This window comes from Xiphophorus hellerii, chromosome 4 (assembly GCF_003331165.1).
Source record: "Xiphophorus hellerii strain 12219 chromosome 4, Xiphophorus_hellerii-4.1, whole genome shotgun sequence".
NCBI lineage: Eukaryota > Metazoa > Chordata > Actinopteri > Cyprinodontiformes > Poeciliidae > Xiphophorus > Xiphophorus hellerii.
Window position 1 is genome coordinate 31,588,744 of NC_045675.1, and position 20,094 is coordinate 31,608,837.

Sequence of the window (20,094 nt, forward strand, 5' to 3'; positions counted from 1 at the left end):
AGAGAGAATTGGTCAGGCAGCTGCCATTTTAAACACCATTCTATCTTCTCCGGAGGCAACCAGCACTTTGACAGGCGCATTAAACGATTCAACGACTGCCCGCAGTGCTACAATCTGGCACCCAGTGGACAGATTGTACTACAGCAATTTTGCTATTTTTAATCAATCAATCAGATTCATTTATTTCTATAGCACAATTAATCTACAAGAAAGTTAAACGTTCTATATATATTTAAAAGCACAAATATACTAAGTAATAGAACATACAGTGAGTCAACAATCGAAACTTATAGTTTAGGATCTACGCATGCGCAGTTTGATCCAAAAATTATGCCCCGCCTCTTCCGTGACAACTCTCACACATTCAAAAAGAGTGTCGCTCTCACACATTCAAAAAGAGTCTGGCTCTCACACATTCATAAAGAGTGTCGCTCTCACACATTCATAAAACGAGTCTTAGTACTGTGTGTGTGTTCAACTTTAGTCTTGTGTATGTGAGAGATAAACGTCTGTGTGTGTGCGAGCTGTTAGCAGTGTATGTGTGCGAGAAAGTTAACGTTTGTGAATGTGCGAGCTGTTAGCAGTGTATGTGAGCGAGAAAGTTAACGTTTGTGTGTATGTGCGCGAGCTGTTAGCAGTGTATGTGAGCGAGAAAGTTAACGTTTGTGAATGTGCGAGCTGTTAGTACAGTGTATGTGAGCGAGCTGATAGTAGTGTATGTGAGCGAGAAAGTTAACGTTTGTGTGTGTGTGTGTGACATTTTAGTAGTGTGTGTATACGCAATTTGAGTATTTTTTGAATGTGCGTGAGTAATTTTTGAGTGTGCGTGGCTATTTTTTTGAGTATGCGTGAGTTTTTGGTAGTGTGTGAGAGACAAAATGTAATTTTTTTGAGTATGCGAGAGTTTTTGGTAGTGTGTGAGAGACAAAACGTAATTTTTTGGAGTGTGCGTGGCTACTTTTTTGGAGTATGCGAGAGTTTTTGGTAGTGTGTGAGAGACAAAACGTAATTTTTTGGAGTGTGCGTGGCTACTTTTTTGGAGTATGCGAGAGTTTTTGGTAGTGTGTGAGAGACAAAACGTAAATTTTGTCCTAAACGGCCCCTCATAGGAACCAAAGAGCTTCAGCTTGACTCCTTGAGTTCCTGCAAAGTCCAAGTAAGAGCGGTCTGTTCTGGAGCACAAACAAATACATGCAGGCTTTAAGGAGACTGATGATGGAACGGTTAGAAAGAAAAGTTAAGGAAATACTTTATCTCACCATGCACGCACAGATGTAGATATGTTCTGGCCTTTTATTTTATCTCACAGGATGGAGAACATTTAGCATTAGCTTAAAGTGCAGACCGTGTATCGTTCCAGGAATAACTTAGTTTGCCATGTTGATACCAACACAAGGACGCTTGAGATTTTTATTAATTCTGGACACGCCGACTGGAGTCTGAGTCTTCCAAGACAAATATCAGAGATCTGCTGTTCCAGTTGGACTCACAAGGCTGGAATTTCTTTGCAGAAGACTTCATGGTTTCAGTGATTTTTTTTCTTTTTTTTTTTTTTAAGAAACTGAAACCGTTTTCAGAAAAGGGTTACATCCAGACGCCGCATTCTGAAATTATCATGAGCTTATCATGTGACGACAAAATCTCTTTTCCTGAAGCCAAACTAGGAAGCAAGAAAATTCCATCCAACGCTCGCTGCCTCTGATCCAAACCTCAGAGGGACAGCCGGAACCGTTCAGGAGGTTCAGGCTTCATGTCACCGCAGTTTGACCAACGTTCCAGAAACTTTACACAGGCACAGTATTTGATTCCAGGTTTACTGCAGTTTATGTTAGGAAAAAAAAAATCCAAATTGTAGTTCCTAAAACTTTTCTATGGTTTGGTTTCTAATAGACATCCACAACAAAATGATAATTTATATACAGCTCTGGAAAAAATGAAGAGACCACCTAATATTATCAGTTTCTCCGATTTGAATTTTTTATACTACATGATTGAGTGAAATGAACATTGTTCTTTTGTTCTCTGAACTACTGGCAACATGTCTACGAAATTCCAAGCAAAAAAATTATTTATTTGCAGAACATGAGAAATGGTCAAAATAACAAAAAAGATGCAGTGCTTTCAGACCTCAAACAATGCAAAGAATACAAATTCATTTAGAAACAACAATACTAATGTTTGAACTCAGAAATCAATATTTGGTGGAATAGCCAGGAGGTTTTCTATGGGGTTCAGTGCTCTGGTCTCTTCATTTGTTTTCCAAACCTATATATGTATATACTGTATATACAGTATATCTGCTGTCATTTTCACTGCACCTGCTGCAAGGTTAAAACTTCAAAAGTTCATGTATTATATATTTGGAATGTCTTTTTTTTTTAAGTAACAAAATATTTCTTAAAGTAAGAGGCAAAGTGAGTTTAAATTTGTGCAGTGAAAGAGGGGGGAAAGTGTGTGTGTTAATATTTATGGATGTTGTTTTCCTCCTCAGTGACATCATCGTTGTGGGACTATTTAAGATGTGACACACGAGCACTTCCGTGATTGATCGATTAATTGATTGATCGATTGGAATAATGTAAGCGGTGACTTTCCTGCTGGCTCAAATGCCCTGAATATGTCGACGCCGTCATAAGATTTAAGTTTAGACGTGAAAATGTCTGAATCAGAAACAGAACGGAGATCCAGGGGAAAACCGTTCTAATTCCAGGCTGCTGCCACAGAGGAGACACCATCACTCTGCTTTCACCTTGACCTTGGGATGTCTAACCTCACTGATCTCCCAGAAACAAAAGAATCTAAACGATCTGCTAAACAATTTTAATGTGATGGTTTATGAATTCAAGCCTGAGTGAAACATTGGACCTCTGCCTACAACCCCAAAAGGCTTTTCTTCTGGAGATCAGGTGTATGGGTGTGTGTGTGTGTGTGTGTGAGCTGGCCACGATCATGTGACAAGTCATCCACGATTGTCCAGCCTCCCCCCCCCCCCAACTTCCACCCCCCATTTCTATTTTTTTTTTTTTTTTTACTCTCTTGCAGTTTCATGGATCGGATTACTGGCTGCTCTCCCCGCTCCGCTGAGCCCACCGCCTCTGCACCAATCACAACCCGCCGTTACATGCGAGCGCACACACTCACACACACACACACACCCACACACACACACGCCTTCTCAAATACATAACCACGAATACACGCGCTCGCGCGCACATACGCACGCGCACGCTCTGTGACACATCCCTCCAGTTCCCAACTGCGCTGCCTTCACATGCGTCCCCCCCGACTCTCTCTGCGTAGCGCCGGCTGCGCCAAGATGAGCGTGGTCTCCTCGGTACCATCCGAACGGTACCAGCACGCCGCCTGACCGAGCCGGAGCCACACCGAGGCGCAGAGGGAGAGGGAGGAACACCGTCTCTCCTCTGTTAAAAAAAAGAAAAAAGAGAAAAAAAAAGGAGAAAAAGGAGAAAACCTAAAGGACACCGCGAGGCGCAACGCGTTTGTTGTTTCGGCATCCTTCCTCACCCCTCCTCCTCTTCCTCCGCTCCTCTCCTCCCCGCAGCCTCCGTTGTTACCGGTCAGTCGGTGTGAAGGTGAAGGAGAAACCCGGGGATCCCGGCCCCGCGTTTTGGTGGAATAACATCTGTTTTTTTTTTTTTTTTGTTGTTGTTGTTCTTTTTTGACAGGGGGGGGAGAGAAGGATATTTTTGTCCCCCCCTTTTTTTCTTTTTTTTTTTTTTTTCTCCCGCTGGGTGTTGGGAGCGAGCGCGCAGCTGCTGTGCGCCCGTTCAGATTCCCCCCCGAATGGTGGATTTGGCAAACATGGAGACAGTGGAGAAGGAATGCGGGGCCCTCGGGGGTCTATTCCAGGCGATAGTGAACGATATGAAGGTAAATATATTCGCCGCTTTTATTTTAGACCTCTGTCACCGGATCCGCGCTTCGGATGATGCGCCTGGTGGAATCTACATCCCCATCTGAATGCAGCCGACGTCTCACACTCTGTCACACTCTGTCACACACACACACACGTACATATATATATATATATATATATATATATATATATATATATATATATATATATATATATATATATATATATATACGTATATACATCATGACGGATTGCTTTTACCAAAGTGATGCGGTGCTGCTGCTGGGGTAACCCCCCCCCCACACACACACTACCCTATAGAGAACTGCCTGCGCATGTAAATGCAAACGCAAACATTTTCAGCCCTGATTCTTAAAACACCTCCATTCTGCCCAGAAACCCCAGATAAATTTCATATATATATATATACAGTATATGTGTGTGTGTGTGTGGGGGGGGGGGGGGGCGCGTGTGTGTGTGTGTGTGTGTGTTCTATATTTGGGCCCAGTGTCTGACATCTTGTGATGATGTCTTACTTTTCTTTTGGTGGGGCCCACATGCGTCCAGCCACTGGCTCTATAGGAGCCTATTCGTCCATTTACCTCAGAGGCTCTGAGGATCAGATTCCTCCTCTGCATGGCACACACATGTTAACCATACATGCACATCATCTCTGGACATCAGCGTTAGGAGAGAAGAGGTGCAGACTGGGGCTCTGTGGGTGTGTGTGTGTGTGTGTGTGTCGTCTCAGTGAGAGTGCAGCGTCACTGATTTCCCTGCAGGATCGCACAGAAGGCGTGAGGGAGCGCAGCCGCCAGACGTGATCCCAGTCTGCTGCTCCTCTTGTTGTCTGTCTGTGAGTCTCTGTGTGCAGCAGGCCACTGGGTCCAGCACTCACCCCGGTTCGCCCACTGGGGGCAGATTAATGGTAGAAAAGGGAAAACTCATACACACATTAACTATCAACACCGGTAGCTGATTGTTGCATGCACCTTAGTGATACAACTTACATGTTGTCCTAGAGAAGAATATATCAAATGTGAGGTTTTTCAAGAGTGTAGTGTCTGTATTTGTGGGGCTAGGATTTCTGTGCCGTTCAGTTACGTTAAGAAGAAAGAAGTAGTAAATAGTTCTTATCGTCACTTTATCGTTAACGCAATACAACCACAAAATGTTGCAATTAAACTTTAAGTCCGTATCTTCCAGCCTTAGTTCAGAGCAAAAATAATTCAGGTTTAAGTCATTTAGTCAAGCTTGTCTCTAAAAACTCCCAAAGCCCCAAAAAGCAACAAACCCACTCAACTTGCTCTATTTTTTGGGGGGGTATTCACAAACAGAATCAATGATTTATGAATACCAAACATGAATTGAAATGAATCTATTCACTCTGTAGATCAAAGTTATTCAGAGTTCTTAAAAACATTAAAGAAATCTGAGACTGAGACATGAACGTAAAAACCATCAGATTCCAGCTTTGTACAGTCAACCCTTCTTACAGGATGTGCAAACAGAAGAAACCTCACAAGCCCTGTTTCCATTAACGGTTTTATGCACATTTTGAAATATCACATATTTGATAAAAAAAACCAAAAAAAAAAACCCAGCAAAACTCTAATTAACCGTCTCAGTTTTGGTAAAGCGTTTTTGCATTTGTTTGGGGTGGCTTATAGCGATAAAGAGTTGATGCGCTAAAATGGAAATGGAAACACATTTCCAGAATAATTGCTGATGTGGAGAACGCTCCCCTCCACTGGTGGGCCTGTGGCTTGTCAGAGGCACGAAAAGTCCAAACCTTCAGTTCGGACAGGAGGAATCTGTCCACTTTTCCGAGATATGTGGACCGTGCTAGTTTGACAGCTGATTACATCCATATATAACATTAACATCTGATCAAATTAGGTTTTGTATAGCCTAATTGATTCGTTCCAATCAGTACATGGAGACATACCTTCTTTGCGTTTTATTTTTATTGTCTTTCTTGCGACATTTTCAAAGTTCACTCAGGCTTTCAGTTGAAACAGTTTGATAAATCTGTAAAAAAAAAAAAATGGATCCAGGTGCTTCCAGTTTGTTGCTCAGATCTTCCTCTGTCTCCAAATAGCCGTACACACTGCAATGAAGAACAAAGAGTCTGTAGCTGATCAGATAGCTGCACAATGTGACATTTCGAAACTAAGTTTGCTCCATGGACAAACGAATAAACTCGTTTTTCAATAGAAGGTTTTGGTGCTAGGATGCCATGGTTTTTTTTGGTCGCATTGGAACTTGTTTAAACTGCAAAACTGCAATGGAAAAATGTTTTCAAATCCTCGCGGATGTTGCCACTGCCACAAACCACGAAGAAGAATACAACAGGAAGTAGTTGGAGGATCATAGTGCGGCACTTTTTTAAATAACATCACTTGAATAAACTTATTTACATGTGATTTTATATGGAAACACCGGAATTGTGAAATTGTAGGGCGGGCGGAGTTTGACATCAGCAGGATATTCACAAAATTTTGAGCAAATTTCTAAGAGAAACACAGAATAACAACATCCTTCTGCAAATGCTAAGCTATTCCTCTACACAGCACTTAAGCAGAAAACACTAGAAGGATGGTGTCTTTCACCATTTGATTATATAGCAGCTTTCGGTTGAGAATTGAATATGTATATTGACTCATTTTACGGGGCATCTCTTAGCTCAGTGACAGCAGGTGTACCACATGCAGAGGCTGGTGTCCTCAACACAGTTTGATTGGCCCAGGGGTATTTACTGCATCTCTCACCCTTCTCTCTCTCCTCTTTTTCCTTTCCAGCTGCTAGTGAATGAAGGTCACTAGTGCCACTTCAGCCTTTATAAAACAGCAATAGTTACTTTAACTTTTTATTTCTGGGTGCCCGTAAGCGTTTTTCTGAATACCTTAGAGATCCAGACAGTTTTTTTTATTGTGTTTACTATAGTGTAGTTACTGTTAACACTCTAGTGTACTGAGACCTCTGCACTGATGCAGCATCAGTGTCTGTACCTTGATGTATACAATTTTGGTCTGTTTCAAATAAGTATAGTGTACTATAGTACACTATACTGAAGTATAGTATAGTGTACTATACACTATACACTATACTATACTATACTATACTATACTGAAGTATAGTGTGCTGTACTATAGTACAATATACCGTAGTGTACTATAGTGCACTATACTGTATTATGGTGTGCTGTACTATAGTACACTATAGTACAGCATAGTGTGATATAGTATAGTGTAGAATTGTATGGTATAGTGTATTTTAGCATAATGTAGTGTAATATATTTGTGCAATAAAGTGCAATGTAATGCATTATAGTAATATGTAATATAATACATAGTGTACAGTATGGCTTAGAATAGTGTAGCATAGTGTGGTGTAGTATAGTTTCGACATAATTATATGGTTTTTATTCAAAGCCTTTCACTTGAACAGTTTCTCTCTGTTTCTCCGTTTCTCAGTCTTTGTTTCATCTATTATTCATGTGAGCTTTAATAGCCTCCCTGTTTATGTTCTGCTCCTCAGACTCAAAGATGTGGGTCAGTTGTCTTTGGGCTAAATAAGAAACTACTGCCCTAATTTGGAATGGCTGAATTCCTCAGGTCTCAGGAAGGGAACAGCATCGGCGAGCGTCTGAGAACCGTTGAGTCATCAGCCTTTCTCAGTCTTCTTGCCTCAGCTGGAAACAATGTGGTTATAATCAGTGATTACAGCTCACTACAGAAGAAAGGTTTCAGCCGATGCAATGAAGGACCCTAAAAGCTCTTTACCGGTTTTCTGAACAAAGGCCACGTTTTTGACTGCTGATGTCAGAATACTTTGACTAACCAGCTGCTGCATTGGGAAACATTTCTGAAAAAAACATCAATAAGTGAATGTCAGCAGCTCCATTTTTGCTTGATTCCTTCTCTAAAAAGCACCATAAAAGTGCAAACAAGCGTGCAATTACATGTTGGTGTAATGTTTTGGCATTCAAAATGAAGAAGATTATTCACTGACTTTGGCTCAATGCTTAATGACAGACCTGAACATGTTTGTTTAAAATGTCCAGACATGAATGAACTATTCAACTTATAAAATTAAATCAATCAATCAATCAATCAATCAATCAATCAATCAATCAATCAATCAATCAATCAATCAATCAATCAATCAATCAATCAATCAATCAATCAATCAATCAATAAATAAATAAGTGAAACGATTCAGCAATATTTAGGATTTAAAATCTAAACTTCACCCTTCTATCTCAACACACATTCCCTAAACAAAACATAAGCACACAATAAGTTACACATGCTTTGTTCAGAAAATTCACCTTCCTGGTTGCCATCTTGACAAATCTTTTCATATGTGTCTGCAACTAGATTTGAACTTTTTTCTCCTACCTTGAGTTATTTCATGTTCTCATCCATTTGCATTACATAAATAATTTGGTTCACGTAAGCCCCACACTTTTTTTTTTGTCAGAAACTGATATTTTCACAATTTCACAAGTAAAATATAACAACAGGGTTCCTCCAAGACAGGAGTTTCCTCTAGGCCCAGCATGGCCGTCTTGAATATAAAACTTAGTGATAGCCACCATAATAAAAACCAAGCTTGTCTGCGTTGTATTTACAATGTGCCACATACTATAGAACTGTTCGATTTCCTTTTTAGGAAATATGTTGACCAGGTGCTTGAGCTTACAAAATCTGAAGAAATGTGTTTATAGCTGGTAATGCTAACAACACTTAGCCTGGTTACTGCCAACTAACCACTGACGCTGCAGCTAGGTTAAATTGGATTCACAGATTGGAAATACTTGAAATCACATACAGTAATTGTCTCTTGAGCCCCACTAAGAGCAAGCCAAGCACCACCAGTGGTCAGTAACCCACATGTGGTTACAGTCATTGGAGAACCAGATAGTTTCTGATGTACCATCAGTTTATTAGAGGTGAGGTTGTATGAAGTAATCAGTGTTATATTGTGATGAACAGTCGGAGGTGGGTAGAGTTCCCGAAAATTGTACTCAAGTAGAAGTAGCACTACTACAACACAGGGTTGTAGCAGTTTTAACTTTTACTTCTACTGAAGTAAAAGTAAAAATCAGAAATTACTCAAGTATGAGTAAAAGAGTATTTGGTAAAACGTTTACTCACGTAGACTGATTAAATTATCAATCATTTAATATTTTAAAATTACATAATCAGATGGAACAAAATGCAAAGTCAGGTGGAAATTTTGGTGTTTTAAGAACTAAAATTACAATAATTTATATAAGTAACACAAATTATCAAACTTATGCAAAAGAAAATCCAAACCAGTTTATTTCAATCTAAAACTAATGAAACTTAAACAAAAACCGAAGGTGCGTGTCTGGTGAAGTTTTGGTTAAAACATGTTTGTTCTTCATTCGGTGAAGTTACTCATGGTGGGTAGAGAATCCAGACATTTCACTCAAGTAAGAGTAGAGATACTTCATAATAAAATTACTGAAGTAAAAGTAAAAAGTACAGTGTAGTACAAATAGTTATTTCAATACTTGTTTACTTTTTTTTTTAATTACTGAAATAAATGTAACTAGTTACTACACAACTCTGTGAACAGTGCAGAGTTACTTTTTGAAAAACAAAAGTCTGGAAATGTAGGACAATCAGTCAAAAAAATGGATGTATAAATGACCAAGGCTACATGAAGATTGTTGTTTGGAACAAACAGCTTCATATTGTGTGTATCCTGCTGTCAGCAGAGTAGATTTATGATGATTAGAATGCACTTTTTCTTCCTCTTTCTCCTTATCTTCCTCTTTCTTTCCCTACTCCTCCCTTCCTCTTCCTTGCCTAAGCAGGATCTCCACCTAACTCTGCTGCATGCGTCCTGTGTGACCTGCTTTCTGAAACTAAAGCAGATAGTCAATGCTTTACAGTCTCTGGTATGGAGTAGCATTTTATTTTAGTTTTTGGGGGGTACATTTTTAGTTATTTGTGGTTGCTGGTTGTTGTGCATCTCTTCTACATCATGTCTCGGTCTTCTAGTATTACATCCGCGTCACAGGGGTTATAAGGTGAATGGTCAAGTGCAGGGTCAGCTGTCTGCAGCGGATACAAGAGATTATCATGTTGATATTGGCACAAGTATGCAAAAATATTTGTTTTAGAGCAATAATTAAACATTTCCACTGTCAGAAGAATTGTGAATCTGAAAAACAGAAGAGAGGAGATTTATCCCCGAGATGTGAACTGATTTGGTCTGCTGAGTTTAGAATTCTGTCTTCCTTATTGTTGAATGTCATTTCAGGTAATATCAAAAGTGTAATGTAGGATTGTACTGTGTAAACTCACAATGATTTTCCAAGGTTGCTGCTGAATCCATGTCTCTTTATTGATCCCAGATTGACAGAGTTATGTAAAATTGACTTCTTTGAGCTTTACATCAAGTTATAATCTTATTCCCTCTCCAAAAACATACCTGGGGTGTTGCTTTCATTCTTCCATGCATGTTTGAAAAGTCCTTTAATCTCAATGGCAACCATTCAACTGTGCAAAAGACCTGAGGGGATCTGGCCTTTTGCATAGCTCCTCCTCGGAGCCGCAATTTCCAACCCACCACTTCTCACATGATTCCCCCACTCAGCTCCTTCAGACTAGCCAGCGGCAATTAGCAAACACCTGGTGGTGTTTCAGATATTGAAAGTGTCCCTGGTTGTTTTAAAAAAATGTACTCAGCACTTCTTGTGGTGTTGTTTTTCGGGCATTTGTACAGAAAACCTCTATGGAATAAATTGAAATAACAAACTTTATCCACCAGGAAGGTTTGTTTACCTGCTGTGACGTTTACAGATAATATCTACTTGCTGTGGGTCGCCTATGGTTATTTGATGATTTGATCAGGAATCCTAATCTCTCATATTCATAAGAGTCCACTAAGCCAAATGAGGTTCAATCCAAAGGAAACGGGAAAAGGGCGTAAACCAACATCTCCAAAAATAAGTAACAGTGAAACTGAATAAGAACTGAATTTGTCATTGATTATTGTTTATATTTCTTTATATAATTTAAGTAAATTCGGAACTCTGAAGCAAAACTTACCTGAGATGCAGTGGATTAAGTTAAAACTGTGTTCTTCATAACTTGACAGTTTTTCTTACATCATATACATGATATTAATGTTTATCTGTGTGTTTTTCATTTATCTCTTACTTGCATCTCATACATTCAATTTCCCCACTGAGGCTCAAATAAAGGACGGTTCTATCCTCATGGGTATAAAGTTGAGGTAGGAAGGGGCTGCAGATAGGGTGTAAACAGATGAATTTGTTTTGTCAAACTTTCATAAAAACTTGCGAGAGAAAGGGCATCACCCTGATGTTTTTTGCCTTCTAGGACTCCCAAAGCTCTCAGTTGAACCAGGGAAGCAAATTTATGAAGTTTGGCAGCAGTCGTTGTTTCAGACTGGTCCTCCTCATTAAAGAGCTAAACCAGACAGACAGAAATTCAACAGAGCAAAAGACCTGGAAGCAAAGGGGCCAGTATTCTGTATGAGACTGACCATTGTGCTCCATCCTTTCAGAAGCCAGTAACATGATGTCCCATGACTCTGTGCCGCACTGCAGGACTGAAGATGCTCTGTGAAAGCGTGGTATTAGTCCCATCACTGGTGTGTTTTTGGTGTGTTTGTGGTCCAGGGTAATTCCCACCAAGTAGCTGGTTTTAAGGTTTCACTGGGTGTCAACAGAAAGTGAAGGGAGCTCAGACGTGTTCATGTTGCTCCTGTTTGTCCATCCAGCTGTTGGTACTCAGGACAGCTAGACATGTTCTAAAGATCAGCAGCCTGAAGGGAGCAGACCACAAAAAATTCACTTTAGTGATGTGACAAGTCAAAGTTTCTTATAAGGAAAAAAAACGGACTATATAAGAGAATGTATATAGGTTTAATTCGTAATAAGCAAAATGTAATGAGGTGCCTATCACTGAATTCTTGTGTTTCAAACCTAACTGGGAAGCCATTTTTTTAAAATCGCATTGTAAAAAGTAATTACAGCTGAGTGTGATTTAAACAGATTAACTTCAGATCCTTCCAGCAAATTGTCTTCATGCTGAATGTCGCTGCAATCTTCACTTCTTTATGGATTACTGTAATAGTTAATCACAAAATGTAAATTATTTCTTATTCTGAGCTAATGTGCATCCAGACTTTGAAATAAAAAAGTGATATTCTTATCATCTTAGTTTTGGTTTAGTTACATCTAACATTTTTCTCAGGTATGTAGCTTTTTAGTAAAGCCAAGGCACAATGCAAATTCAAAATGAGAACCTGATAAATAACAGGTTAAAAATAACCCAATGGGTTCTACTGCTGACCCAGTCCTGGGTCAGACCAATCCGGCCCTAGATAGATTTATCTGTGTGTTATGGATATGACTATTGATTTTACAGACCACAGAGCATGTAAAAAACCTTGGTTGTTGTTTTGCAGTCAAATCTAAACATAAGATGCCACATAAATTCTGTTACTGAGTGTTTTCACACTGGTGACCTCGGTTCCACTGAGGGCCAAGGAGCCACATTTGTTCCATTTTCAGTTGGTGTGGTTCACTTCCTTGGCGATGAAACACATTACCAGAACAAAGGGTTTCATTTCAAAAACTAAGTAAATGCTTAGAATTTCAGTAGGTTACATTATCAAAGTGTCTCTGTAAAACAGTGATACTTTTCATTTTTGATCATATCAAAAACCTGAATGTTGTGCCATTATTGATAAAACCAATAAATTGTTAAAATATCAATAAATAGCTGTTCCTCCAGAATTTTGTGTTTGCCTTAGTGGGTTTTTTTCAATCAAAATTGCAGATTTTATGGTGCCAATATAGAAATCTTTCTAAGGAATTTTGATGATATTTGCACTAATGTATAATGTTAAAGGTGACTTTTTGTTACTTGCCGTATTAATTGCAGACTGTAACTTGACATCAGGTGAGACTGCAGTCACTTAAACTCAAAGTTTTTGACCAATTTTGAGAGAATTTGCAGTGAAATCAGAATTTGTTGATGTGTGAATTTTGCAGATTTGTGAAAAACTGGAGGGACTCACTGATGTAATTTGGAGTTTAAAGGGCCACATAAAAAGCTACAGCTGGCCAGATTTGGCCCCGGGGCCTTGAGTTTGACACATGTGCTGTAAAACAAATCATTCAGGCTCATCCAAAATGCTGCTGCCACAGGACTGACCATCAATAAGAAAACGGATTACACCACACCCGTTCTTAAATCGATGCAAAATTTGCTGTGGGTTAATGAACCAATGAATAGCTTTGGGTCAAAATGCATTTCTGTTCAAAATATCACAACTAAACTAAGCAGATAGCATTTAGTTTCTAGCTCTGGAACTACAGTCTTTAAAAGCTTGAAAGTTTTTGTTTAAAACATGTGTAAAGCACTCTGGAATGTCTCGCATTTAGCCTGATTCTACCCGACCACTAACGTGAAGACGTGAAGACCGAGTGTGCCAACTCGATCGCGAAGGAAGCAATGCTATGAAACTTTGCCAGCAATGAAATATCTTAAACACTCCTCTTGCTTCAACTTTGATTGCTCCGTTTTTGGAAGCGTGAGCAACACGGACTGAACGGCTTCCTTCACTTCCTCTGCTGCTATTGCCAAGCTCCAACCATAGGATAACATGGGCTGGTGATGCAGCGTATGAATGTGACCATGTCAGACTTTCTGTCCAATCTTATGTGATCTTAACTAAAACAATGGCGGGTTACATGACAATGCGTTCAGACCACAGGCTGACAACTTGTGACAAAACCACAAAGCAGTTTTATATAAAGCTTAAAGACACAGCCAAACTTTCTCATGAAGCAACAGACAGATAAAGTCACAAAGACATTAATAACTTTGTACTGTTTGAGCCTGACTGAACCTGTAAATGCTTCCATTGAGAAACACCCCCAAATGCCAGCGGGACAACACAACAGAGTCATAGGACATGCGAAGGAGCATTTCCCTCGTTAGAGCTCGTTAAAATCTCGGAGGTCGCTAGGGCCCCGAGGCTCGTTAGAGCCCACGGAGATGAATGGGGAGGACCGGTTTGGAGGCATGGAGGCTGCTTGGGAGTCGGCCAAAGCAGCCTCAGTCAGTGAGCCCTTTGTCGGGCCTGTCAAAGCGTTCTCATCAGGCTCAGCTGTTCACTGTAAAACACACTGATCATTATGAACAGACTGACACAGAGAATAACTGTGAGCGCTGCAATTCAATATTCTTACGTTCATCCCAGAAATACAGTTGGTCTCTTCGTTCCCTAGATATCAGATGTAAAATGCCCGCGTAGTTCACAGACAGTGCCGTGTAGCCAGGTGATTTATTAAAATGGACTTCAGTAGCAGCATCTTGTCCAAACTCTGCTTTTCAGGACTCAGGAGTCTTCCTATGAAACAAAGACTGCACTATAAATATCAAAAGTCAATCAGAATGTGGTCAGTGTTTGTATGACACATTACAATAATGTGAGAGTTCCACAGAGATTTCTAATCTGCACTGAACATCCTCTGGAAGGTTGTGGTGGTTTATGACTGTGGTCACAGCATATTGGGGTCCATATGACCCTGGTGGCAGAGGGCAGCGGTGCCATCAGCCGAAGACTGGCACACCTGCGTGGTTTGCTGGAACCTGAACATGCAGTTACCTTTTAAGTCAAGGTCAAATTTATTCACATAACACGTATAAAACAACCTGCTATAATAATGAAATATCACAATGTGCATAAACTATTAAAACAAATCAAAGCATTACTCTAAAGCTCTTTCTCCATTGTCAAATCTCACTCTAGCCAGGTAATGTTTGATTTGGTTCTAGTCAAGTTGGGTGTGTCTCCATCGGCAGAGTGTTCCTCACTCTGTGGGCGTAAATACGGGCAGGAATGTGGGTGTGACATGTGTATACAGGAGCTGTTCACTTGGCCTGCTGATGAGATGATGTAATGTTGACGATGAAGTGCTCTTTCTAGAAAATCTCCCAGTATAGTTGTTTGCTCCGGCCAGTCGATGATGTACGTGTTCTTCCATGTCAATTAAAAAAAAAAAGTTTGGACCTCAAGGTTTGACCATGGAGTTATTGATTTGCAGCACACCTTCTCGCTAGAAACTCTAAAGTGGATTGAAAATGGTGCTTGAGATGTTGTTGTTAGAGTAGTTTACAAGCACCATCTTCACTCATCTGGTGACATAAATCCATGGTGGGGCGATCAACAAATGCAGTCTGCTGCCAATGAAGTCACTTGAGCGCAATACCCGGCTTGTACTGGGTTCAAAAAATCTGGCCGGGACAGACTGGGAAGAACTGGCTAAAGGCACTGTTGTGGAGAAGGGGCTTGAGAGAGCTGTGCCAGGTTGGGTGTGGGTCTCCTTGTGAGCATTTCCTGTGGTAGCATAAATGTAGCATTGTTGTTGGAATGTGCTTTTGGCATATATCAGGAAAGTCCTGCGTTAGTCCTCAAGTGACGGTGTGCTTTAGTGTTTGGATGTGTCTCTGCTCTGTTACAGATGATCCAGACGGCTGAATTACTTCCTCTGTATGTCATTTAGCTCTGCAGAGACCAGCTAAGACCAGCAGCCCTTTTACTGTGAAGCTCTGGTAGCTAATGCTGCTATTAGGATGGACCACATGGATGGTTTCCTGTGGATGGCAGTATGTACTACATGACATTCATCTGTTCTGTTGTCCCACAGCTTCCAGATGTTTCACTGATACGGCGACACACAGATGGTTTCCTCTTTCGTGTCATCGCCGTGTTTAGGTTGGAATTAACGGCTCCGCTTCATCAATTATGCAACGGAGGGAGCCTCTCTCTTATTTTCTCATCTCTGCTTTGTGCTGATTTGTTTTTTCTTTTTTCTTTTTGGAATAAATCTTCAGCCTCTGAGGTTGAGGAAGGGCTTTACTAAAGCAGAGAAAATTATGAACAAAAGTAATACATGAAGCAATTTCCAGTGTTTACAGTCAATACCAAACACACCAGTCTCCATACTTACTGGTATCCCTGGTGAAGAGGTGTAAAAAACCCATTTTTTGTTGCGGTAGCATAATGGACTAAACAAATCTATACCAAACAAAAACTAAACAAATCATGTTTTCCTGATTTTTATTTTAATGTGAGATTAACTGCAATAAAATAAAAGTTTTGAATAATGGTGGTGTTACCCAAATATGTCAAAATGTGCATGCTAGCTTAATTTTGGTGTTTTGTGTGGTTTGCAACGGTACATTAAACATAGTAATCATGGAAGAGAGGAACGAATATACGAGTTCACACGTTCGGAGGAAGAGAAATTGTTTCATTTTTCACGTTATCAAAAACAATAGAATGGAAAGCGTTGGTGGGACATTTGCCTTTGGTCCACATCATCAGTCGTCCTACGGATGGATTGATGGATGGTCTCTAATAAGTGTGCAAATGCAGTAATGGTTTATGATAATCACACAGATGTACATAAAAAATTTAATCATGAGCAAAAGAAAAATATCAGACTATCATCTAAATGAAAGGAGGCCCTTAAGGAAATCTAAACTGGTGATGAGAGAACAGTAACAAAATGATACATCTGTAAGACCTGTGGGGAGTATAGGAAAACAGCCATGGCGAACCTTCATAAAAATATGTTTCATCCTCTTTGAGAATGTTCCCCTGCAGTCCATTATGCATATGAAGCACTTTGAAATTAGCCTCTTTGTTGGATTCTTGCAAATCTCTTTTAATGTATAAATTGGTTTGGTTATTTGACAAAAAAAAGAGCTAATCCCTACATCCCTCTCAGCCCGTCTCCACCTTTCCCCCCTCTGCCTCTGTCTCTGTCTCTCTTGCTGGATTTCCTCTGTTTTTCTGTCTTGCTGTGGGGGAAACAAAGGGAACAAAAGAATGAGAGGAGACAGTAAGCTCTCCGTCCACTGTAGTGAGTGGTGGAGTGGGGCTCTCAATGGAAAGCTGGCCAGACTGGGTGGACTGATGCTATGAGAACTAGGCCACAGCACCGTTGACAGCACACAAGGCTAAAGTCATAGTGGGGATAAAGTGAAGGATTTCTGCGTTGGAGAATGCAGAGGGAGGAGAGCTGGGTAGAAGAAAAACTCATAAGCTCAGCGCAAACCCACTTGACTAACTAGTAACATGCATTAGAAGAGGGCCAGTTTTAATTACACTGGTCAACAGCCAAGAAATTGTCAGCGGTTTTCCAACTGTTTTAGGGTCATTCTGATGTGCTGAATCCAAAAATCACATTGGTTTTGCTCAATCAGTTCATGTAGTTTTTGAACTATGGATGCAACATGAGCATCAAAATGCATCACCTGTTCTCACATCTGGACCGGTTTCCTGAGAATCTGATCAATGAATGACCAGCAGGAGGAGAGATTCCATCAGGACAGAAAAGAGACGGAGAATTTTACTCAATGAAGACGTAATGTTCAATTTACATTTACTTACCCTTATCAGGGTTTATTATTCAAGTTACAGAAATCTTCAAGTTTGTAACATTTAATTAAAACAATTGTTAGAAAAACACTTTTTTTTCTAACAATTGAATGGGAAATATTAACGTAAATGAACTGATAATGTCACAAAAATGTCATCAATTTAGTCAGAAGATCTGATTTCTCTAAATCAAATTAGAATAAAAACCTGACCTGATTGAGAAAAATGGATGTCATTTTTGGATTCAGTGATGCAAAAATAGTCCTGATTCAGTTGAAAAACATAGAAAACTTCTACCTCCAGCTCTGCCTCTGGCCTCTTTGTCATTGCCACTGTCTCTATACCAAACAGCATTGCTGGTCTCACCACCATCTTGTACACCTTTCCTTTCATTCAGACATGTAATGCTACATTTTGTAGTACCTGAAAGGGTCCAGTTATGCTAACAATTAGCCATTTCCTTAAATAGAGTAGCTTACTGGGGTTCAGTACAGAGCATTATGTTACTGAACACTGTTCATATTTTCTGTGGAATTCTTCCTTGACAATTCAACAAAAATAAATATTGCGACAAGGAAGTAGCAATATAAATTCAGTTTGATCTTGACTGGGGTCAAGTAAATCTCATGCAATGTGTCCAGATTTCAGATTTCCAGAGCATTCTTTGCGATTCCTGATTTCCACTACTGTTCAACATTAACTGAAGATCAGTATGATGTGATTTTAGGTTGGTCACTTGTAATCCTTTGGTGGATTTAGTCAAAGGTGGTCTTCTGTATGGATACTAAATGATTCTATGCTACGTCAGCTGAAATTGATGTTCGCTATTCAAATGACACCTCAAAGTAAATCCGTCTGGCCCTACTCAAATTGTTGATGCATTTTTCCCATAGAGCAGTTTAACTCTCTGCACAGACTCCATTGTCCTTGAAGTAGTTTTACCAACCATGTCGAATCTTTTGAGCATGATGAATCCCAAAGCAGAGAGACAAAGCCTATTAACAACTGTTTGTTTCCCTAGTTTCTTCATATTTGTGCTATATTTATGTCTTCATTGGCTAAGAAAAGTCACGGTGGGATAAATCTTACAGCATATCCCCGGAGCAATGTTATTTCAGTCTGCAAATTAATAGTCGCTACATTTAGTTCAAATGGCCATGGAAAGAAGGGAATGAACAATGTCAATTTTTTTCCCGTTTTTGTTTGTTTTTCAGGCCTTTGTGGATAACTACCAGTTAATAGACAATGGAAACGCAGATAGAATGATCTGTCTCATTGAAGGAAATGATTAGCTGACGGTCATGAAATGGAAAAAAAAAAAATTACAATTCAAACAACAAAAGATAAATAGATTCTGTGAGGGTGAAACAGAAATGTGGCAAAGACAACAAAAGAAAAGGAAGAAAAGTCGAGATTTGTCCTGTGCGATGGAGTGGCAAATGTTTTATGGTATACCCTGGCTCTAGCCCATAAACACCCCAACACCAACACACAGCGATGGAGTGGTTATAGAAAACTTAACACTTTTGGCCAGAGTTCTTTATTTATTGTGAAACAAACAGTAATTTGGGAAGAGTAACAGTGCTGGGGGATTATTGTAGGATAAGTTTTAGCTGTCTGTCAAAAAGGGAACATGCTCCAAGTATGGAGCACACATCTGTGTGTGTGTACTCAGGAGGTAATCATCCATGCTGTGCTGAGGGGTTTTTTTGTGACACAGGAAGTGGTGATGTAATAGTTGACAATCCCAAAGCTTTTCACACACTCTCTGTCTCCCTCTCACTCTCTAACATGCTGATGTTGTTTGCCTCTTGGCTACCTTAAGCCTCTAAGTTTCCCAGTTATGTGTGAGAGAGAGAGTGTGCTGGTTCTGGCTCTGGTCACAGACTATATACAGTATATGTATATGCATATGTATGTGTGTGTGAACTATACATGTCTCATTACAGGTTGGGACTTTGCCTGTTCTTTTGGAGTAGGGCAGGTTTTACGTTGTGTTTGGGTTGGAAACTGTCCGTCTGATCTGGTAACCCTGGTGATTTGAAAAGCACTTATTCAACTTTTATATCAATACCTCAGAATATTTTTGGCATTTCTTTTCTGATATTTGGAATCAATGGGCTCTTTGCACGTATGGCGCTGACGTCACATCCGCATGAGCGAAATGAGGCTTTCTTGCTTCCGCTTTGAGTTACCATGACAGCTAGAAAAGACAAAGTTGTATTTCATAAGCAAATAAAGCAATACTATGAACATTCTTGTCTTCCAAATATAATGGGCTTTTAAGTTTTCATGGATTTCCAAGCGATCCTGATTTAAGAAGATGGTGGCTAGTAAATATTCATCGCTACCAGTTAAAGCTAACGCCGCACAGCAAAGTTTGCTGCCTTCACTTCACTCCGGATCAGCTTCTTCAGCCTGAAACTAACGAGGGGGGAGACGGATGGCAAATAAAGGAGCAGTCCCTGTGTCACTTCCATGGAATCTCTTCTGTATTCAGCCTGAAAGACATGAGCCAGATCACCGAGCAACTGATCTGCCTGTACACACTGCTGTAAACACCATCCTATTGATGAGCTCTTCACAAGATGCATGCAAAAGTAATAAAACTAAATAACACGGAGACCTTAAGGTACATTCAGCTTAAACATTCAGCTGAACTAGAACTCTGACACCAGCCCTGCCCTACTTTTAAGCTATGGGGTTTGTTTGCTTCCTCATGGTTCAGAAGCAAAAAGCCTGAACCG

The 20,094-nt window shown here is 40.0% G+C and overlaps 1 protein-coding gene across 5 annotated transcripts in view; it reads left to right on the plus strand.

Annotated features, from left to right (window-relative positions):
- The first annotated feature begins 3,144 nt into the window (after nt 1-3,144).
- Nucleotides 3,145-20,094, plus strand: part of mtss1lb (MTSS I-BAR domain containing 2b) — a 74,700-nt gene continuing 57,750 nt past the window's right edge. Inside the window, exon 1 of one of the 5 annotated variants that reach the window (XM_032559944.1) lies at nt 3,145-3,891. In XM_032559944.1, the coding sequence (XP_032415835.1) occupies nt 3,805-3,891 (87 nt within the window). In that variant the 5' untranslated portion in view covers nt 3,145-3,804. The remainder of the gene's footprint in view (nt 3,892-20,094) is intronic. The other 4 variants (XM_032559945.1, XM_032559943.1, XM_032559948.1 and 1 more) reach the window with 4 other exon arrangements.